General features: G+C 35.2%; 1 protein-coding gene across 4 annotated transcripts in view; it reads right to left on the reverse strand.

The window, feature by feature from the left end:
• ftz-f1 (ftz transcription factor 1) overlaps positions 1-24,698 on the reverse strand; it is a 96,623-nt gene that overhangs the window by 2,703 nt on the left and 69,222 nt on the right. The window contains exons 3-7 of one of the 4 annotated variants that reach the window (XM_070112202.1): positions 18,541-19,023; positions 3,697-3,917; positions 3,304-3,593; positions 1,459-1,515; positions 1,180-1,378 (exon numbers count right to left, since the gene is read on the reverse strand). In XM_070112202.1, the coding sequence (XP_069968303.1) occupies positions 1,180-1,378; positions 1,459-1,515; positions 3,304-3,593; positions 3,697-3,917; positions 18,541-19,023 (1,250 nt within the window). Of the gene's footprint in view, positions 1-1,179; positions 1,379-1,458; positions 1,516-3,212; positions 3,594-3,696; positions 3,918-18,540; positions 23,512-24,698 lie in introns of those variants that run through there. The other 3 variants (XM_036360482.2, XM_070112204.1, XM_070112203.1) reach the window with 3 other exon arrangements.

The raw sequence follows: 24,698 nt of genomic DNA on the forward strand, positions 1-24,698 counted from the left end.
CTCATGAAACGTGCAACAGCACGAGAAGAGCGCGAGCGCGCTGCCGCAAATCGCGGTTTACATGCGGCTCCAGATTTGGAAACAAGTTTCATGCAGCGCGCAGCAACGTCTCGTCAACGCAGCGCCATCTTCAATGCAATAACTGGCATCAGCGGCGGCGGACGCATTTTGTTGCGTTTGTCCGTGAATGTGCGCGCGCGCTCACCAACAGAAACAAGCGTTTTTCATGAAAAAAAATATACATATACGTATGTGTGTGGGTATAAAAAAAATAAAGCGCATACGCACACACACACGCACATGCAAAAAAGCGATAATCGAGCGCAAAATGACTCGGTCGATGCGCTGCGGCTGTATTGGTGGAACCTTATTGCAATGTGTTGTTGCGTCATGAGCATGAATTGACTGATGACTGTGTGGTTGTGTGTACATGCATGTATATGTTTTGTTGTTGCTGGATGTGTATGTGTGCGTGTGCACGTTCAGTTCACTTCGTTCAGCTTTGGTTGGTAAGTAGGTCAGCCAAGCAATCAGTCAGTCAGCGAGCGAGTCAAGCAACAAGCAACAGCACCAGCAGCAACAAAAGCTAGCAAAACAACAGCAACAAACATGGCAGCCAGCATGAGCAAGCAAACGAAATCGAAACTTAATTCAGGCTTGAATATATTTGTTGTTGTTGTTGTTGTTGTTACTACCTTTTTAGCTGCTTTTATGTTGCTAACGCTCTTGTTGTTGTTGTTGTTGTTGTTATTGTCGCCTAACGTCCCTTACAACACCAGCACCATCACCCGCTGCCCTCAGCCTCTGACCTGTGCTTGTGCGTTTACATAATCGTTACGGCGTACGCGTATAAAATCACAGACGCAAGCAACAACAAACAAAATCAGCAACAACAACAACAAAATCAGCTAAGTAAAAAATAAAAACGAAATATATGAAATTATACATGCATCCATATGCAAAAAAATACAATATTATGTGCGGAGCACCAACAACAACAAATTGACCGTGGATTACGTATGAGCTCTCGGCGCTTGAGCTGGGCACTTCATGACGTTTCTTTTATGCCACAATTTGGAATTTTTAATTTTAAGCTTTTTTTTTACATGTTTTAGGGTTTTTGTGCTTCTTTTTGCCAATGCGTTAGTTTTGTCTGTCGCACCGTTAGTGCGCACTCACCTTAAGATCCTTGAAGAAGACTGTGTTTCTAGCCCAATCCACTTGTGAGAACAGATTCTGATCCAATACTTTGCACATCAGCTCGAAGAGATCAACTTCCACTTGATTGTAGGTTTGTTTTTGTAGCAGCGCAAAGAGCTGGGTCTGCCATTCTCGATCGTCTATCGATTGCACGAAATCACGTATCATCGGTGACACCCTGCGTTTGCAATAAGAGAGAGAGATAGAAAGAGATTTGCATTAAAATAACTTTTTTATAAGTAAATTGTAAACACCCACCTGAGCGGCTCGATGATGGAGTCGGCTGTGCTTGAAGGATGCGTGCCAGAGTCGAAACTGTAACAACAATAAAAAAAAATATTAGTGTCGGGGTAATCATTTAGATTAATTTGAGAGCGATAAGTATAGTATGCTTGTTAATGATCATTCATATCAAATCAAGGGAGAGGTGCCGTTTTACAAATATCTGATTTAAGTTTTAAAAATTTTTTTTTAAGGCAATGCATAATCTCAGCATTTTATTGTATATAACAAAGTAAACTGAGTTGAGTTTAGTCTTTATGCGCAACTTCTTTTTGTTAAAATTTGTGTTGATTTTTCAAAAAAAAAAAAAAATTTTTTTATAGTTTTTTAACTGCAACATTTACATAATTTAATATACTCTTTTTTAGCTGATTTTAAAAATTTTCAACTGGTATTACTGATTAGGAGAACATAAATATATATATATTAAAAAAACTATAGTAATAACAATGAAATTAAAAATTTAGTTATTTCAAAACAACTGTCAAAAACCAGTAAACAATCTGCTTGATTTTATTATTACAAATAACTTTTCAGTAAACTTTTATTTCATTTCTTTTCTTTCGCTGCCGATTTTAATAAATATATTTAAAAATATTTAATTTAATATTTAATAGAATTTTTGTAGTTAAAATTTTAGATTTTTATAAAAAAAAATTCAATAACTCTTGAACTTATTTTTTTTAAACAAGTTGTAGACAATACAAATTTAAAAAAAAGTTAACTAAATATTTCAAATTTTCATAAATAAATATTTTCGTTAAAAAAATAAATATTGTTTAAATTTTTTTACTAAAAAATATGCTAAATGCTTGAAAACATGATTCTAAAATTACAAAAGTCTTGATTTAATTTTATATATAAACATATTTCTAATAAGTTTTTACCCAAATTGCTTTCACAAAACAAGCTTTAAATAAAATAAATAAACAAAAGTATAAAATTTAAAATAAAATCGATTCTCCTTTTTTTTTAAATAAAATATTGTATATGAAAAGATACAATAAAAAAATGTTTCAGTAAAAAAATTATTTTCAATATTATCATAGAAGAAGCATACGCTTTTACTTCTTAAAAAAGTAAGCATTAAATTATTTTATTTTTCATTTAATCCTTAATAAAAATTTATACGAAAATAATATTCTTTTATAATTTTTGAAATAAAGAATTATTATTAATAAATTTTAAATATCTTTAATTTTATTCTTATTAAACATACTAAGCAAAATACTAAAGAAAAATCGACTATCTTTGAATATGAAAAACTTTATGTTATTATTTTTTCAAGTAAGAATAAAAAAAAATTGCTAATAACTTTTACACGTATTACGAAAATATTGTTCAATGATTTTCAGCAAAAAATTAAGAAAAAAATGAATGCAAGTTCTAAAAATAAATTGCATGATAATACAACTAAGAAATTAAATATATATCGTTAGTAAACTTCCAAAAGTAGTACTGTAGAAAACTTGTATCAGAAAAATATTTAAAAACCCCGAATTCGCTAGCAAAACTAATTCTAAATGAGCTTCACGCCATAAAAGTGTCAGTCTAACCCACCCTGGCGGTACCTCTCCTTAACATTTGAACTGCTTACGATTTTGTGCATGTAAAATTTTATTTTCAAGAACAACACAGGCGCAGCACCGCTCAATCGAAGCAAGTACACACATATATGGAGATAAGAAGATATGAAGTCATGAGATTTAATCATAAAAGACGACACATACACGCACGTTTGCTGGTATGGTTGTGAATGCATGCAACAATAGTTTGTGGTAATAAAAATAACATTTGGTAAGACAGTAAAGCATATACCACATTTTCGATTCGGACGCATTCTGCAGAGATCCAGTTCCAGTGTCATGACAATTGCCGCTGCCACTGCGGTTGAGTCCATCGCTGCTGGTGTTGTTGCTGTTATTGGTGCCGGTGTTGCCGCCATTGCCGCTGCCACCGCCACCAACAGCGCCTCCACCACCACCGCCGCTGCTGCTGCCATTGCCGCCATTCATGGGCGTCGATATCACACCACCGCTCGTGTTGACCTGTCCGAGCGCAATGGCGATGGGACTGGGCGATGAATCCGGTGACTGTGTGAGTGAGGACACCTGTTCCGAGGCGACGACAATTATTGTTATTATAAGTTTTAATTCAAATAAAAAAAAATATATATATTGTTTGTTTTTTGTTGTTTTTGTAGTCGACTTTTACCTGAGGTATTTGAATTTCTTGCTTTATATTCATGTTCGGATATTGTTGTTGGTATCCTGGCGAGAGTGGTGACGACTTCATCTCAACCGAACCAATGGATGTGCGCAGCGCTTGGAGGGCGAGTTGCCGCTGCCGCATGACTTGCAGTTTTCGCGCCCGATCACGTTTGTACATAGGTCCGAATTTATTGCGTCCACCACGCATCCGATCCGCTCGCACAGCTAAGAAATAAATAAGCAAATGACACAAGAGAGTTAATAATTTGGTACTTGTGTAAAAAGTTTTAAGGTTATAATTAGAGATTATATTCGTATTCATACTCTCTTTCACACACATAATTCTTAGATATAATGTATTAAATTTTCTTATGTAATCAATAATTAATAATCAATTAGTCCTTTCAAAAATGTAGCCTCTATCAGGAGTGTTCAATAAATGCCACACGGAGATCCGCCCGACAAAAGATCATTAAAAACAAGTAAAAACGCCAGGTGTCTTTTTTATAACGTATGAAAGGGTATGAAAAGATCTTTATCATGATCTAGATCGGTTGGTTTGTATGTTATAGTTGTTCGATCTGATTGATTTCTTGGGAGAATGTAGCGATGCCTTGGATAATAATATACGTCAAATTTCGTAAGCATATCTTGTCAAAGAAAAGTTTTCCATACAAAAACTTAATTTTGATCGGTCAGTTTGTACGGCAGCTATATGCAGCTATAGTGGTTCGCTATCGGCAACTCCAACAACAAATGTGCAGTTTTTTGAGGAGAAAAGAACGTGTGCAAAATTCAGAGCGATATCCCAAAATTTGAGGGCCTAGTTCGCGTATATACAGACTTAGCTCGTAACACTGATCATTTTTATGTATACCTTATAGGGTCTTTGGCGTTTGCGTCTGGGTTTTACAAACTTCGTGGCAAGCTTAATAGACCCTATTCAAGCTATAGACAGATGTCGAAAAAAGTTGGCCTAAATTTCTAAAATTTTCTACTCTTTGTTTAAATTAAAAAATGTAAACCAGGTGTTGAAAACTCGTATTAATGCCGGCTGTGATAATTTTGATTTTTTTTGTTCCAAGAATTCGGTATTTGTTCAAATGGTTGTTGTTGTCACAGCAGTGGAAAACTTAGTAAACAGTTAACAGACCTTGTCCGAATAAGCATTTAGGTTCGTTCCGATAGCCTAGATCGAAATTAATGAGTTTGAATAGTGGGGATGTTGCTTTAAGCAAAATTCTTCGAAATACAATAGTTTTTATTATGGCTTCTAAATAAGGCTAGTTGTTTGATAATACACATAAAATGGAATATGCCATATAAAACTTTTGCATTTGACGATATATCTTTACGTAATTTCTTCTGCCATAGAAACTGAACGATCGGAATCAAGTTCTTGTAAAGACACTTTTGTGTTTGCTAAGGGTATTATACCTTCAGTGCAACTGAAGTTAAGGTTTTTGTTGTTTTTATTGATATTTTTATGCTTTGTAATTTCAAAATAAGTTTTTTGAGTTTAATTCCACAAAATTAAGTGTTTATATTTTTCAATTTTATATGATAATTGGCAGATTTATTTCTTATATTGTACATATTTTAAAAATTTTTATAGCTTAAATACTCAAATTTGCAAAAGTTATTGATTGTTAAATTTTATATAATTAGGTGGCAACTTCATTTCTGAAATTGCAAAATATTTTGTCATTTAATTGAGTTAAAATTTTCAAAAATTATTTTGGTAAATTTTTAATTGTTTTATATTGTTAATTAGGTGGCAATATTATTGCTTAAATTGCTAATATTGTGCTTGATATATATTTTTTAAGTTTGTTATGTTATTTATTAAAAAATATAAATTCCCACAAAATGTTTATTACTTTTAAAATATATTTTGATTTTTTTTAATTACTTTTTATAATAAAGTATAAATTGTGTATTTTTTTATAAAATGCGTAAAAATCAAGGAAATTAGTCTCATATTTTTATTTGTGTTTTAAAATATACAATATATCCGACCTTTCTCATATATCTATTATCTCAAGTAGTTGCTTTTAGTAAATTAGGTTATGGTTCTCAATGAGAACTTGTTATGCGCCTGTAAATATGCAGTATATGTAAGCAGAATATAAGAAATATTGATTTTTAATTTGAGTTTTCAAAAAAGTATGCGAAAGAATAGCTTATAAGCTTATAAAATACTTTTAAGTCTTTCTATCAGTTACACATGTATGTATGTGTGTAAGTATGTATTTATTTATAAGAACCTATTTGAATACTGTATAAATGTGCTTTGCAATATATTTTTCCTATTTTAAATGCATTTGCGCCCCTTTCACGAAATAAGGACAAGACTACAAACAAATAAAATATAATCAGGCGTCCAAATGCACTATTACAGCAGCGAGGTGGGGTGGGGGGGTCTGTTGAGTAAAGTGTAGGTGACACCATTCCATGATGATGCAAAAGGTACTGCATTCTAAACTGCACTTAGCGGTTGTTGGGAGGGAGATGGCCTATCAGCCAACCAGCCAGCACACCATCAACACTGGATTTCGTGAAATAAAAGAAAATCGTTGAAAAAACTAAAGCTTTTTATTTCTACTCATTTCGGTTGGTCGTTTTTTGCTGTCGACGTTCGTATATATTTCGTATTTCTTTTGCACTCAAACAAGAAACTGTAATTTAGGTCAAGCATATTGTTTACAAATATTCAACGTATATGTATATGCTTTGCGCGCACACACGCGCGCACACAAAAATATATGTGTGATAAACCATTGAAAGCGAAAACGAAACAAACACACATAACGCCGAGCCAGTTTAATAGGTATAACGGAAATGCGCGTGTGTGTGTGAGCTAGGCGGCATGTGAAATAAAAAGCTGAGCTGACAAAACCATGTGTTTCTGAGTATGAGTGCGCGGTAAGCGCCAATTGTATGGACGTTGGCGCTACAGCCGGCTGCGCGGTCAAGTGAGGCATAAAGCAGTGAGAGCGCATATGACTCCAGAATTTGAGAGTGCGCGGCGCTCAAAGCTTTTCTAATGGCATTCACGCGCTCCACGAAAAGCGTTGAAGAAAACAAAAACTGTGTCCAATCTTCAGCGATGTTGCAATATGAAGCTATTAATGTGTGTGTGTGTGTGTGTAGTGGCTTGCGCGCGCATTGCTTACAGCTGACTCTTTTGCAGTGCGACCGCTCCGCGCCTCTGAAGAGCAAAGTCACGCGCCAACATTGCAGCACTATACAAGCAAAATTGTTAAGCGCTCTCAACCATTACTTGTAAACGAAGACTTCTTTAAGTGTTGGCTTTTGGATTTTACTTTCAACAGCAATAGCAACGCGTAACGCCAACAGCAACAGCGATGAGTGTTGAGCGATGAGCGACCACAACTTTCCGGCTCTGGTGAGCGCAGCAAAAAGCATGCAGCGAATGCGATTACACGATTGCGCTATTACGAAGCGTTGCTGTGTAGCGTGTTTTCGCTTTCGAGTGGAGTAGGTCAAGGACAGTATGGAAACTGGGACACCACCACATAGACGTAAATGCACCACACCACAAGCAACATCTAATGCCGCATCGTTGTCGTCTCATCGTCACACCAGTGCGCCAACATGTTACAGCAGCGACAACTATATGCATTTATGGGTGAGCGTGTGTGTTTATGTGTGTGGCAACGAAAGCATTGGAAAGCGCTGCGGGTATGGGGAGCTTAGCGCGTTTGCCGCCTGAGTGCCCACAGTAGGCAGCGCAATTATTAGCTAATACCAACACCACTGTCACTATCACTTTCAGTATCAACAACAGCAATAAAAACAACAACAGAAACCAACAGCAATAGCAATATGATTGCACATTGTACCACATGACCATACTTTCATTGGCATTCGTTGTTCGGCATTCGGCATTCGCCGCTCATCCTCTTGCATGTTTGTAGATATGTGTGTGTGAGTGTTTGCGGTGTGTACACATTTGGCATGCTTATATCGGATAATCCAATTTGAATTGTGCCGCCAATTTTCAAAACGGGGTGAATGCTGACTTCGTAGTGCGCGGAGTAGGCGAGTTTGTAGGGGGAGGAGTGTTGGCGCCGGGTATAGTTGTTGTGATTTTTGGAGGTTGCTGTTGGATTTTCTGTATCCGTGTGTGGCAGGCGCAATATGTGTGTGTATATATGTGTCAGATACATAGGTCATGGTACCGGTGAAAATCGGAAATCTTCATGCCAGAATATTTAATTAGGTCAGTCTCATAACATGGCGCGTCTATGTATAATAAATAAGTGAGTAAATATGTAAAATGGATTTCAGGATTGTGCGCACCGGTAAATGGGAATGTATATATAAATAAGGAATTGATTTATTTCTGTTAGAAATGTAATGACTGTTATATAAATTAGATTAGAGTGTCTGCATAAGAACATAAATACAGTGGTGATCCCTAAAACTCTTTCAAAAGGGTATAGTTTCATAACCGTGTCCTTATGAAATAAATTTTTGTTTATAAAATTATTTATGAGTTAAAAAAGATTCTAATAGAGTTTAGTGGTCGAAAAATATAGCGAAAGGTCAGAAGATATATAAATATATATTTACTTATTTATTATATATATATATATATTATAATAAATAAATAAAATAAGAAAACTAGATGGCAACATTTTTCACAATTTTGAATTGCAAATAATTTTCATATGATTCATTCATGCATTACAATTAACGCAGTGGTCACTGTAGAACTCATCCATCGACAGTTTAAGAACCAGCTTATTAAGCTCCCAAATGAATCTGAAAATAAATTATATTCTGTTTTCTTTTTCTATGCAACATTGGGAGCCGTGGATTCCGTTAAAATTGTCTAAAGATTTACAGAGGTACTCCAAAATTTCGAAAACATCAACGCACAATCTTTATTCTGTCGATTACACTTAACAACTTTTTCGATAGTGAAGGTGCTCAGAGATAAGTATTCTCTATATCACACTATACCAAAAATATTAGTAAATCTATGGAGTTCCAATTAAATGAATTGTAGTTGAAATGAATTTTGAAAATTCACTGAAAAATTGAAGATATTCGAATATTGTCAAAACTGCGATTATGCCACTGATATTAAAAGCCTTTTAAAACTTTTTTTAACGTTTATCTAATAATTTTTTAATTTTAACCATTTTTTTTTTGCACAAAATTAAAATATAATTCTCATATAAAATGAGAAACCCTAAGTGCAAAATATTTTGTCAAATACCATTAAACCAATATTGTAATGGAATAATGGATCATTGAAATGATTCATTAGTCTATTTAAAAAAGAAAATCATATGTGCTCTTTAAGAATTTATTTAGTTTTTAGGAATAATATTTACATAACATTTGTAACTTCAAATGGAAGAAATATGAGTTGCTTACATTTTTAAGAACTTAAGCGAAAAAGTCTGTATTTTGTTTTGGATATTGTTCAATCTAAGCGAAATAACATGCGATTTTTGTGTGAAATAGGGAATAAGCTTTTCACACAGAAACTAGTTTTCTGATTAAAAATATATTTGAAGCTCTTGTACGAGTATGTTTTAAAACTTCGATAGCTGGCGGAGGCATTGGAGGGACATCTTCTTTTTCTTGCTCCGCAACATCAGCACCATCCAAAATATCTTTACTAATAAACATATGTTTTCAACTGCTTTGCAAAGATGCCAAAATGCTGTGCAATATTTATGTATGAGCGGCAATTAAAGGTACATTTTATGTGAGGAAACAAATTAAGCGGGGGATACTGTACATATCTACAATAAAAAGGCAGGGCCTGAAAATACTTATCACATAGAAAAAGTACAACCAAACAATTGTTGATAAAACGGTGATTCAGGCACCACCAATCAATATTGCTGTGACAGAAAAGAACAAAGTAAATTGGGTAATTGTTTGATAACTATTTAAATGTGGATTTTCTTGTGTTGTGTATTTACGCACATAACTTAAATTGAATAGCATAGACAGATCTATCTATGTACATGCTTAGGTAAATTTTGAGAGCTTCTGTGAATGAGTGTGGCATAATCCGATATTCATCTTCATAATTCGCAATTTGAAAATGATAATCTCCACAATAAAGTGGAGTTAACAGTCAAATATGAAATAGAGGCTTTATAATATTTTTGTTTCTACTAAACATATACGAGGTGTGTTCAAAAAATAACGGGAATTTTCAAATTAAAATTTCGTCAGTTTGTAGAGTCCAAATAAATTTTTAAGCTGTATTCATTGCTTTCTTTGTCTGTAGCAGCCGTGAATTCTTGGCCAAAAACAATACTGTAACGATGCATCAGCCTCCATATTCACTAGATATGGCTTTTTCCTATTTACAAAAACAAAGAAAAGCTTGAAGGACCGTCGTTTTACAAGCATACTTGTAAAAGGAGTTTGAGAAGTGTTTCGACGATTGAAAGAAACGCTGGTATAATTGCATAATATCGACTAGGCTCATTTTTTGAAGACGTCAACATTAACTTACTTGTTGCACTGTAGTTTGAAAACAACAGACAATAAAATGACACATCATCGAATAAACGTACCGTTATATTTATTTTCTGTATGCGGTGCGACAGACTACTATTATACGCGCCTTCAGTCAGTGTTGTGAAAAATTCGAAAACAATATTTTCTTCCTATTTCATTTAACAAGTAATAAATATGACCCTAAAAAATTATTAGAATCTGGCAGAAAAAATTGTTCAATAATATCTGGGTTAATATAGACAACTGAATAAATATATAACAAAAAAAACGAAAATTCTCGTATCACACCTCGCATTGTTATCAGCTATACATTTGAAAAAGTGAAGAACTTTGTCTATATCGAGACCTGCAGAAATACCACCAATAATATAGGCCTGGAGATCAAGCGCAGAACAACACGTACCAACAGGTGATTGAGATTCCAAACCCGTTCTCGACGAATAAAAATTACGCTATGTAAGTCTCTTATCATTACCGTTCGTGCAGAAGCATGGCCGATGAGAAATAGAGATGAGAAAGAACTCGAAGTATTCGAGAGGGCTGTAAACTGTAGTTCATCTGATATTTTAGTCGACATTGTTTAATGAAATGTGTAGAATGGCGTCAGATAAGAAGCTCTAAAGAACTGTTATTTAAATTAACTAATAACAATTGATTTAAATTCACTTGCTGTTTTAATAGAAAATGTTATAAAACGCGTGCAAGAGCATAAGAAGATCGGAGAACTATCTTAAATACGACTAACAAAACTTTAGTCGCTTTTGGGAACACTCTTAATCGAAAACTGTGTATTTCTATATACCGTATATAATTTTACCATAAATTGAAAATATTGAAGCGCGGTATCACACGCCGCCGAAAACTAATAAATATATACATAACGTTAGTTTGGAAGTTCTAGATAACATCAAACAAAGTTGATTCATACGATTGGTATGAAATGTAATGGATTTCTCTATGTTTCGTTAAGACAAAAAGTCTAAGAGAAAGAGAATGAAAAGAGTTTTTGTTTATTATATTTGAGTTCTAAACCTATTACCTCTACAAGCTTGAGGCTAAAGAAGGAATAATGGATGCCTGACGTTTTAAACCGAGAAGAAGCTTTTCATGAACTGTTTAGATGGATTGCAAAGCGAAAATAATTACATAATTATTATGATACATACCTATATGTAATATGTGCATATAAAAGTATATATGCATGTTTGTGAATATATATACTTGTATGTAACTAATATCTGTCGCACCGGCTCACTTCAAACATATTCAAGCAATAAAAAGCAATAAATCAGCGAGGAAGAGTGTGACGTGACTTCAAACACTTCGCGGCCAGCACTTCACTGTACCGCAGGCATGTATGCAAATATCTATGTATGTATATAGTATGTATACATGCTAAGCACCAGCTGATAACGAGCATATATCAATACAAAACTTTGGAGATATTTAATAACAAAAAAAATAGTTTAAAACTGAAAAAAAACGTTAATTTATATATAATATTTATCACGACGACGTTATAGAATTTCGTCATAGGGATACATAAAAGCTAAATGGCTGAATGACGAGCTGAGTGAACAATGACGAGTCATTTGACTGGAATTACCTGAATAAGAAAAGTGTATATAAATCTATGTATTTGAAACTATAAATGTATGTATGTATATAGGCATATAATTACAACAAATACATAGGCGAATGTACATCTACATCTATATCCATACATACATACATATATACCTACTACATAACACTGTATCTCAAAAAAGCTATAAATACCCTATACTTATATATATACGATGTATGAATTTATACGAACGGAACATTGGAGCGGAAGGCAACAGCGAAAGAAGCGTATAAAGAAATAAAACAAGAAAAAAAGCATAAATAATAATAAATTAACAAAAAAAAAGCTCTCTACATGTTGCATTGATTACACACATAAGGAAATCTGGGTCATGAGCGTAAGAGATGGCGCTATGGGCCAAGTGCGCATACGCGGAAACGGGACAGCGGTATGAGAAGCGCGCACACTCATACACACATAAACACACAGCGCGCACGAAGCATTGCTATATGTATGTATATAGGTATGCACGCGTAAGCATTGCGGTACACACCGCGCGCTATAGATGCGGCAGCGCTACAGCGGCCACGACCACGGCACTGAGTTTCGAGATGTGGCGCTCCAACAAATTTGTGGCGGTATTATTTCGGCAGCGTGCGCTATCATGGAGCGCGCTTTGAGCACACTGTATTTAAGTATGCGCTAGATGTTAGTGCTGATGCCGCGCCGCACCGCGCCACTTTTTAATGCAAATAAGCGACTCGTTTTTGTGTTGCCAGCTAGTTTGCGACATAGCAGCGGCACGACAACGCGACGCTGTTACAGCGAAATTACGTACATATTCGGGCGATAATAACTCGTTTTGAATTCTGTTTTCATTTTCATTTCAAGTTGAAAAACTGCAACAACAAAAACGCGCTAAAATGAAAACGAAAATTGACAGGAACATATAGTTTTTTTGCTTATGTATTTTATATTCATTTTGACTTTGCACAGCTGAGTGTCGATCACAAATGCAATAAGGCCAAAATGCGCCGCCAAGCTGTGGCGGAGCGCTTAAGCTCTTTTGGGCGTTGTGGATGTTTGGGGCCGAAGCGCAGGCCACAAAAAAATAGTTAAAATCGTTTGTTTGTTGCATGAACAAATAAAAAAACAGCAAAAAACAAATACTGACACCGAAATGTACACTAGAATTGTAGTCGTAAAATTATTAGCGCTGCATGCTGATTGCGGTCTCGATTTCAAATACACACACATAAGTATAAATATTTATTTACATACATTTATTGTATTGTTACTGTGTGTGTTTATGAGGGACATGCAATGAGTGGCAAGTTCAAATGCTATAATAAAGGCTTTATGGGTGAATCCAAAAAACGTGGTTAACACACTAACCTAAAAATGGGCGCAAAATCAGGGTGAGGACAGTAAGCCTTGTATTCCTCTCTGTTCATTTTGCGTTTTCTTTTCTCGATGAAATGTTGCCTCATTATACGACAACATTATATAATATAAATGATGACATTATATAAAATAAATTTATATGACAAAAGAACAACAAAATGCCTACCAATTTATTTGCAATATTTATTATTGAGCTTAACAAAACTGATCGATTCATTATGATTAGTAGAAAAAATTGATTAAAAAAATCAATATAGAAAAAAAAAAAATTAAAGAGCAGAAAATGTTGCACTTTTTTCGGACTAGAAGAAAACCTTCTGAGAAAAGAGCACGAAACTTTGACAGTTCGTGCATAGATCAAAATAAAAGCAACATTTTTGTGAGCAAAGAAAACGCTATTAAAGAAGTACTAGTTCCTCAACGATTACATTGGTATACATATATATACGCGAATAACTGTTATATGCATCATTATATATGTAGTTAGTTATACCTTGTTGAGGTTATCAACTGGCGTTGTAACTGATCCTAAGTGGGTAGTTTAAAACTGAAGATAAGAGAGATTTAATTATCTACTGATTATATGTTGTGCAAGTTTATTTAAGCGCTTTATCTCAATCTTCATAAAACTATATCATAATCTAGAAGTGCTTTAGGAGGATATCTCTCATTCTCGATTTCATTGAAATCCCACCGTGCTTTCGGTAGAAAAGTCTCCAAAATTTACACTTTGTACCCTTGTACAGCTTTGCCTTACAAGTCTTATAAAACATTTTTGAAAATCCCTAATCGAAAGCGTAAATTAGACAAAATTTGTTTTCTGGTTACCACCACCACCACGAAGATGATCATTATATTTAATAATAAGAACGAATATTTCTGAATAAATAAAGTATATGATATATCATTTTCTAATAATCTCTTAAAGTTAATTGTTTAGTTCAGGATACTTCAGCAAAGCTTCAAGATCTGACCAATATTTTCGAATATATAACTTCAACAAAATGAAAATTGTTAGTTGGAAATGTACTTTACGAACTGTGGAATTAAAATACCCTCTACGTTGGATATGACTAAGCTGAGAGGTTGTGATAACAGCGAAATTAGGTACTCAGTTTCTCAAAATTTGAAGAGCCTATGTGTATGTCTGGCGAATTTCTGCATATAAGTTCTCAGTTTCCCTGCAACACCTCGGAGAATGTTAAATTTTTTTTCTACAGTTGGTTAAACCTTGATTACCAATCACTCAATCATCTATCACAGCTACCGCAGCAGAACGAAATGAACTTAAGAAACAGAATCTCACATCTCTTCTCGGAAAAGATACGAATGAAATATATTTAAGGCTGAGGCGCCTTAATGTCACCTAAACAGGTTGCTTATTTATCTTGTATCGTATTATACATGTAATTATTATTAATTGACAATTGTCAACTGACAAACTGTCATTTTTGTACTTCAAACAAGAAAAAAAAGTAAACTATGTGTCGCACCGAAGCTTAAAGCACCTCACAAACAGAAACTATTCCTTACAGGGACTTGATTTTCATCGATTCTTCGGAGATTGCACCCTTGAATTGGACAATAACTCATGCCGAATTTCGTAAAGATATATCGTCAAATACAAAAGTTTTCTATACAAAACTTGATTTCGAACGTTCAATTCGTATGTCAGCTATATGCTTCAGTGATCCGAACGGAACAATTTCTTCGAAGATTGAATTGTTCTTTTGGACAATACCTCATGCCAATTTTCGCGAAGATTTCTCGTTAAATGAAAAAGTTGTCTATATTTCCGACAATTAAGCAGCTTCTTGAGGAGAAAAGAACGTGTGCAAAATTTCAGATCGGTATCTTCAAAACTGAGGGATTAGTTTGCGTATATACGGACATGGCTAAATCGACTAAACTCATAGTGCTGATCATTTACATATATGTATATTTTATAGGGTCTCCGAATTATCCTATGGCATGCTACAAACTTCGTGACAAACTTAATATACCGTGTTCAGGGTATAAAAAGTGTATATATTTTGAAGTAAGCATATAAAAATTATAATAATCATCACCAAAAATTAACAAAATAATTCAGCTAGGAAAACTCAGCAACTGAAATATTATGAAACAACGAGCACTGCGCTAATAAAGGAGAGATACAAATGAAAAAAAACGCAAAATAATATAAAAAATTGGAATAAATAAAATCGTCACGAGACGTAACTTGCTATCAAAGCAATGTATTACAATCACCTATATATAACACAAAAAAGCAGCAACAAGCGATGATAATTGTTTAATATGTGGTTTCATTTGAACACGAAAAACGTTCATACACGCATACAAACAAACAGAAATATTCAAAAATATGTAAAAACCTTAACAATGTCAGACTGGCAACACAAAACCGCAACAAACGCAGCTAATGCAAATATACACATTTACATACACATATACATATATATATACATAAATACATATAATAAATAGCTGCGTATAGGTTTGCCTGAGTTTGTGTGAAGTATACGCAGTGGAGCTGCGCGGCCCGTTAAAGGGTCTTGCGAGTAAGGCCCAAAACAACAAAAATAACCACAAACACAGCGACAATAACAAGTAAGAAAAAAAACAGCATTTTGCTCTCAGTCGCGCTACTCGCTGCTGGAGGGTCACAAGCATTTTGCTTTGTGTAAGCGCGTTTGCGGGGCAAAAACCGCATGGAAACATGCAAAGCCATTTATACTACATATGTATGTGTGCATACATATATGAAAATCGAAGCATTCTCATCGCCAGCCAGTTGCGATAAGGCGGCACAACGCGACACCGAGCTTCGTCGCTTACAATTCCTTCTATATTGTTCTTATTTTTTTTGCTTTTTTTCTGCCTGAAACTTGGGATAGGTCGGGCGCTGCTGTTGTGCCGCTGTCTTCCGCAATGCCACATAAACGTATACACCGAATTCAACCACCCTCCGTCAGCCGCATACTCTGCGCTGGAGTCATTGCTGCTGCTCACTTTTGCTTTCTGCTGGCTCCTCGCATTCCTTGTGGCCCACACCGCACCCTTGCCAAGAACTTGCGTGTGCTTTTTTTACTCAAAGTCTTATTTACTATTTTCCTTCTCTTATTGTGGTTCTAAACACACAGTGTTGTGGTCTGCGCTGCTGCAATCGGCAATCGGCGCTCGCTCACTTGCTCGTCATCGCGGCGCGCTGACGCGAGTGACGTTGTCAACACACACTTTCGGCCTGTCTTTTCGTGGCGCATTTTGAAAAGTGCATATTTACCGATTATCACATATAAATTCATTTATATTCATTTTTTGGGGTAGGCGCATACATGCACACAAATACACAGCTGGATATTTTTATATTTATACAAAGCGCAGCGCTTTCATTTCTTATTCACAATATTCAAAATATTGTGCAAGGCTTGAAATACTTGTGTCAAGAATGGAAATATGTATGAATGGCGCGGACGATTCGCCTTTTTAGTGACCATTACAAATTTAAACACATTTTCAAACGTAGCACAGTGCAGTCACCAAGTTACCATAAATTAAATGTTTGTAATATTTTAGTGCGCTTTCTTATTATTGCTAGCCAACTGCCATGTCCTTTTTCACGCTGACTGTCAATAGCGAGTGCGCGCTGTTTGTGAAATTACTATTATTTTCCATGAAAAGTAAAGCGCTTCAACCAATAGCAACCAGCTTTCAACTCTAACGTGAGCGCGAATCGATAAGTTTGGCATATATACATACTCGTTTCCCACCCAGCTCGAACCACTGGTCATGGCGGCGTGCTAAACACCTTATGCCAATCTCTACGATATACATATACGCTCACAAATTCAAATTCCTCGCTAGATTAGCTAGTAACTGTTCGTATGTGCTTGCGACTGGTGCACCAGCGTACCACATAGTTATATATGAATTCCTTCCGCAATCGCCACCCTCGTCATACTGCCGCAGATTCATAGTTTGGCTTTTAAACGACCAACACTGAGCGACTCGCGTCTGAGTACCAACAAAAAATATCGATCAAATTCTGCTATTTATGCATGTAGACACACTTTTGTAACTGTGTAAAGCACATAACGGTAAACAACTAAGTGAAATCATAAGTCCTCGTGTGGGCTCTTCCATAATAACGCCGATAGGATTTATGTTTTAGGGCTAATATGCATATTTAATAGGGAAATAAAGATTCATAATTAGAGAAAATAAAATTCCAAACAATTTAGAATGGTTGGAAGGAAAATATTTGGTATGCATTTGCTCTTAGACCTCTCTATGCTCTAATTTGAACAATAGTAGTAAGTAGTCTGCGCAGAGTCACTTAAGCAAGTGCATTTAAATAGGTAAACAAATTTTCGCTGAAACCTGTCGAAAAAAGTCCAAATCTTAAAATACAAAAAAGTGTATGTTTCGCCTCTGGCTGCTCATATAAGCTTTCGTTAACAGTTCTTAAGTGAAAAAACAACTTATGAAGATCCTCCCTTCTAGAGCTTCTTTGAAATGTGTAGGACATGTAATTTATTTTGAGTTGTGCTAAGACACATACCAAACTTAACGAAAATAATTAGAGAGTAATTAGATGATTAGAATGTAATTATAAAAAAAACTGTAATCGAGAACATTTGAATTCATTTAGATCTCGCACAATCTCATGCCCATGAAATATCAATATTAGAGTTCTGTAATATAACAAATTTCATCTGAAGGATGACTATATTTAAAGAAGATGGTGTAGTCAAACTTAATGAGAGTTTTAATTGCTGTCAAGATGAATCGAAGTTACGATTATGTTCACAAGACAATTGAGCCTTAGTAATACGAACGACTCGGTTTTTAACCGAAGTTCTCACGTTTGCTGCTTCAACAACATTATTTGGAGAATGTCCTACGATGATACAACAACAATATGTTGAATTGTTTCCACAGATTTTGGCTACTCTTTATATAGTTTTGTTTTCTGTTAAAACAGACTTCCACTAATAATCTTAATGAGGTGTTTGGCGGTTTTTACCAAAAGAGTTGGAAGAAGTTCATGGGTTTCTTGGAAATATGTATGTACTAGATAAAACTACTATCTCTCCAGGAGTGGCTTAGCAAGCCAATTTCGAAAGTATACCGAAGATATGAGTGCGGACAACTTTATATCAAAACATTCATTGAATAAATTCGGTCAGTCAGTCGAATTCCAGAGGTTTTGTAAACCTAGTTGTAGTTGTAATGGAATAAATCTAATATCAGGGCCACTCTTAAAGATTACACACCTTTATACATTGATTTTGCACGCTTACAAAAAATCATATAAATCGCTATAAATATAAGTAAAGGCAAATTGTTTGTACTCACCTTCAAGTTTCATGCCAACCTCCAAACACTTCTGGAATCTGCAGTAGGGACAGCGCTTACGTTGCGTCTTGTCGATGTGACACGAACGCTCGGCGACGCACGTGTAGACCTTCTTATTCTGCACGGTGCGCTTGAAGAAACCTTTACACGACTCACACGTAAGCAGACCATAATGATAGCCGCTCACTTTATCACCACAAACGGGACACAATTCCTCAAACAAATGCTTGAAATCGATACCCTCACCTGAGCCACCAGCGCTAGCGCCAGTGCCACCCGACGACATGCCCATATGGCCACTGGACGTGGCCGGTGGCAGGAGTGTCATATAACCGCCGGTAGCATTCGGATTGCTGCCATTAAGCAGCACAACATTGGTGGCATTGCTGCTGGTACTACTACCACCGCCGCCGCCACCACCAGCGCCACCACCGCCACCGCTAACGCTCTGCTGCGAATGCGAAGACGTATTGTCTTGATAACCTGTCGGGAATACGTATTGTGAGTCAAAATTATAAATGTACGAATATGAAAAGTTGGGATTGTTGGCAATATTCTGTTGTTGTTGCTGCTGCTGCAGCTGTTGCGGCTGCTGTTGTGTTTGATAGTGTTGCTGCTGCTGTTGCTGATGATGTTGTTGTTGTGGCTGCTGTTGATGATGGTGATGGTGATGTGCGCTGCCTGGATTTGTGGCGCCACTGCCATCACTATTACCACCGCCCGCATTGCTGCCACCGCCAGCGCTCAAGTGCAGCGCATAGCTGCTATAATCCGCGTCGCCGCCACTCAAGGCATTCGCATCCGTATTGCCGCGATTGGCGGCAGCGCCCGAACTGGCGTTCGTCTGCCCATTATTGGGACCGCCAGCGCCACCCAAGGCGGGACTGGACGGCTGTTGGGGATCCAGTTGCATGGTGAACGGTGACATATTGAGCGACGATATGAACGACGCCGTTGCTTGCTGCTGTTCCATTTCTAATAACATTTTTCACGGTCTACTACTGCTACTACTACAATTGCACTGTCGAACGCGTCCAGCGCACACAACATTTATATAAATACTAAACGAATGTGTAGCGAATTGGTACGTAGGCAACACACAAAAAGGTAGTGACAAGACAAAATGCGTGAAGCTGCTGTCGCTCCTGCTGCTGATCGTCAGCTATGTCGCGCTTATATTTAAGTGTTAGCGCTTCACGTATAAGCAAGCGGTGCGCGTCCAGTGTCCGCGCACTCAGTACCAATTAATAATAATTCGCACTAATTCGTTTACAACGCTTCCTGTTTGTTTGGTATGTATGTATATATATATGTGTGCGTGTGTTATGCTGTAAGCGTTTGGACGGACAACAATTCCACGCGTTATAAATCCGTAGGCAGTTTAGTAAGCGCGCGCGCTAGGACTAACAGGTAGCTTGGTAGTTATGGTAGAAAGGTTCGTAGGTAGTTTAAGTTTACGTTGAGGTCTACTTTTACAGCGTTTAGGTAATTGGTAGCTAATTTAGGTGCGCTTATGCTATATGCTATATATGTTGCTGGATTTGTTTTGTTTAGGCAGGGCGTGGATAATAAGTGTAGATGTTACAAAACGACACGCCTCGAGGTGTTCCTGCCGTTATTATTGTTATTGCTGTTGTTGTCGGCTCGTAAAAGGTACACAGTGAGTGTTTAGGTGCGCGCACGTTGCAGCGACTAACTGACTGACTGTGTGACTAACTGCTATGCGCTGTTATGTGTCACAGCTGTTGTTGTTGGTGACAATATTTTGATGTTCTACGTTACCGAAATGATTTACGCTGCACAAATTAACACTTCTTTGACACACACATTTACGTACGCGGCGCGGCACAAACACAAACACTTCGCTGGGAATTTTCGTGTGTGATGTTTTGTTTTTATTGCGTTTTTCTGTAGTTGTAAATGTTGCCTTTGGTTGTAAATGGCGGATGCCTTCGCTGCGCTTTTGTTTTGCATACAATATGATTTCTTGCTTTATGCCTTATTTATTTATTTGCGCCTAAATTGCGCTTAGCTTGCTGGCTTGCGCTGAGACGATTTGACTCGCACAATTGTTTGTTCTTGTTGTCACTATTTTCTGATGTTTTGTGTGTAAAAATGGTTGATCTTTTTCGTTTTTTGTATTGTTGTTGTAACACTATGTGCTTGTTGTAGGTGGCGATTTCACACTTTACAGCGACAAAAAAAATGTATGGAAAAAAAAGAATATTACAATTTATCTATTTAAATACCAACAATAGAAATATTACTATATTTTTCGTTGTAAAACTGAGTTTTGGCGTTTTTACCAAAATTTGCTTTGTCACACGATTATATGAAGGTATGTAGCGCGTTGCAGTTTGCGTGTAAAATTTTTAGCTTCTTGTGTGTTTTTAAGATTTTTTATTAAATAGTATTTTGAAGATTTTTTATTAAATAGTAAATCTTGTATTTTTAAATTCGTTTTGTATATTAATTTTTAATATTTTGAATCAACTAAATATAGATGTTTTATTATTTAACTTTTGGTGGTGCGTCTGAGGTGTATTGGTTGATTGATTGCTGATGTTTGTTGTAATGAATTGCGTTTAACACTTCATTTATTAAAGTGTTGTGGTTTCGAAATAATAGTTATTTTATATTTCGCGTTTTTTAAGCTTCAAACGCGAGCGCTGTAACTTTTTGACTTTTATTTGCACGAAATATGCTGTTGTATGCCACAAAATCTTGCAAGCATATGGTTTGCTGTATATTATTTTTTCGCGCAAACCGTTTCAAAAGTTGTATTTTTTTATTTCTCAAAATTGTGGCTTTTCAAAATTTTGTGTTTTTAAACTTTTTATTTCTCAATAATTATTTTTTTAATTTTTGTTTTTCAAAATTGGATTGGGTAATTTTTTATTACTTTTAGTTGCTGCTAATATTATTAATTTATGCTAGCGTTTTGCACACAGACATACACTTATTGGCTTATAAACACTTAAAACAACAACAGTAATATACTTATATACATATATATGCTCTATATATTTATATCCAGGTACTTTAGTATTTCGATTTCTTCATCACTAATTCTCACTGCTTGTTTTACTTGTTTTTGTGTTTTTGCTTTTTGGTTGCAATTTCTTGGAGTTTTTTCAATAAACTCTAAGCTGTTAGCTAGCACATTTGCAGGTGGGAGTTGTTGTTGGCTTATAGCAGAACTTGGCTTTTCTTTACGCACTTTCTGCAGTTTTTCACACACATACATACATGTACGTTGTTGTTATTGCTAAACACAGCGTAGCGCGTCCTTTTATTGTTGTTGCTTTTATGACTTTTTACACACTTCTTTGCGCTACTGTTTGCAATTGTTGTATGTAAACTTTTTATTGCCGTTTTGGTTGCTGTTGTTGCGCTTGCTACACTTTTTCGCCTTCTTCGCTAGCCTTTTTGTGTTTGTTTTGCGTTGAGATTGCACTTGAATTGCAGCAGAGGCACAGGCAGAGTTGCACTTTTTGTAATTTATTTTTTTTATTTTTCTTGCTTTTGTTGGTAATGAGGGTTATAATGGTTTACTTTGAAGTTGCACTTGTTAAGTTATGACTCAGTTGTTTTAACTTGCTATTTAGTTAATTTGGAGTAAAAGTGTTTTCATGAGGATTGTTGATAGGGAGGCAGGTTTGTTTAAATTTTGTACGCCTTTTCACTACTGCTTGTAGTTGTTGTCTTTTTGGCAATTCAATTTGAATTTCTTAGCACAATTTGTTTTTAAATATTTTTTAGTTCACAAACACACATTTAACGTAATTTTACTTGTTTTTGTTGTTGGTTTTTGTGGTTTGTTACAATTTATAGCTTTATTAAAATTTTATAGTTTATTTGTGGCACAACTAATGCTGACTTATTGACACTGTTTCTGTTAAGTAAAGTACTCTGTGCCATTTTGTTGTTGCTGAAAGCAATTTAACACAACATATGCACATATAAACGTAGCTTACGTCCACACGTTGGCTTATGAACAAGCTTAAAAACGTAAATATGTTCAAATAACAATAAAAGTACACAAATGCGCGTCATTCGTATTTGACACAGCGCTGCGCGTTGCACCAAGTGTTGTTGTTGCACAATTTGCTAGCGTTGACAAAAAAAAAAAAAAAAATACAGAAAAAATTAATTTTGAGAAGTTTTGTGTGTATTATTGTTTTGCTTGTATCTTTTTCGTTAATTTATTTTTATTATTCTTTAAATTTTAAACGCCAACTATGGCTGTCGCAATGCTGGCGCGCGGTTCGTTGTAGCTAGTTGGAGTTGCTTAGCCGTTACCGTTGCAAATAATATTGCACATGCCACGACTCAGTCGGTCGCTCGCGCGTCCAACTGTTTAACTGCTGTTACCACTGTGTGTTTTAGTTGGCTACTTGGTCCGTGTTTGGCTGGCAAGCTTGTTTAGTTGCTGGTTGCATTAGTTGCTTGTTTTTAATTTTTATTTTTTGAATAATACGCTTGTTGTTGCTTTGGTTGCTGGTGGCCGTGCCACGGTCTTAACTGCTTCCGCTGTGGTTTATGATTTTGTTTTTATTTATTTTGAGAATTTTGCAAGTGCTAGTTTTTTGGGGAGGGAGTACCACTATTAGTTTTTGTTGTTATTTTCTAATATTTGCTATGCAAGTTCTGACTGTTTCAGGCCTTTGACTGTGTAAATTTTAAATTTGTATTTATTTTTGTTTTGTTATTGTTATTATTGAGCTTGGTTTAAGGAAAGTGCACACAACCACTTATACAAGGAACATAATCCACGGTGCTGTTCTTGTACAAGCAGAGGCGACACTTTTGGCAATCAAGTTATTGAAGTCGTATAGAATTTTTTTTTACTTTTTTTTTTAATATATGTGCTATTAAGATTGGTATAATAATTTGCATTTTTTAAATTTTTTTTTCAGTAAACAAACATATATATTTTATATACAAAATTTATTTATTTTTAACTCATAAATATAACTTTGTTTTATATTTCAAATATTTAGTTGTAAACAAAAAAATTTGAAAAATTTATTTTTTAAATTATTATATTAAATATATTTTTTTAACATTTTTTTTTTGTAATTAAAAAAAATTGTTTTCAAAATACTTTATGTATATTAATATTCAAAATATTTTTTTTTTTATAATTTTCAATAATATATATTTTGTTATTTTTGCTTTAATTTCTGGTACATTCACATTCTGGTATATTTTTTTAACATTTTTTTTTTTGTAATTAAAAAAAATTGTTTTCAAAATACTTTATGTATATTAATATTCAAAATATTTTTTTTTTTATAATTTTCAATAATATATATTTTGTTATTTTTGCTTTAATTTCTGGTACTTTGTATTTAATTTTTTCACGCATAAATTTCAATCTTTCTAAAAACGCAACACTCTTCTAAATCTTCAAAATTCGATTTTCTTCACTAATAACTTCACTAATTTGTTACCGTTACAGTTAACCGACTGAATGTATACGCATTTATTTGTTATTTAATTCAATAACTATCGCATGAATACTCTTTTAATTTGATACAATTCTATATTTTTCGATATTTTACATACACTTTTTGAATGCTTTTTCCCTTTTTTACTTTTGTTTCAAATACTTTTATGTTTTATATAGAATTGTGGATATTTTTGTTGAGGCAGGTAAGAAGCGCTGACACTGTTTCATTGTTACTGTTATTATTGTTTTGTATTAATATTTTCTATTGTTGGCTCTTGAAATGATTTATCTTTACTATGTATGTATTTAGTTTAGCAGAAAATTTTTGCCGAAAACACGACCAACATCAACCGCGAATCTCGATTGACTAAACCCAAGCAAACGCTAGGATTCACGCAGTACTCCGTACGTAGCGCTACCGCATAGCACCACAGTCTTCGACGGCGCCGTCGCTAGTCGTCATTGGCGCGCTGTCGCAATCAACGGCGTCTTCGTCATCGTTAACAACGTCGGTGGCGTCGTCGCCGCCGCTGCCAGCAACTGCACTAAGCGCTAAACTAAAGCAAGCATATTACTTTGCTCTCGCCAAGCTTCTACTAGCCAACTCGCTGAAGTACACACGCGCATACTACTTGCAATAGTTATTTCGAATGCAATACGCTGACTGCGCTGTCGGGGTGTAGGCATCACGGCTAACTGCGCT

The sequence above is a fragment of the Bactrocera oleae genome, chromosome 6 (assembly GCF_042242935.1).
Source record: "Bactrocera oleae isolate idBacOlea1 chromosome 6, idBacOlea1, whole genome shotgun sequence".
Taxonomy (NCBI): Eukaryota; Metazoa; Arthropoda; class Insecta; order Diptera; family Tephritidae; genus Bactrocera; species Bactrocera oleae.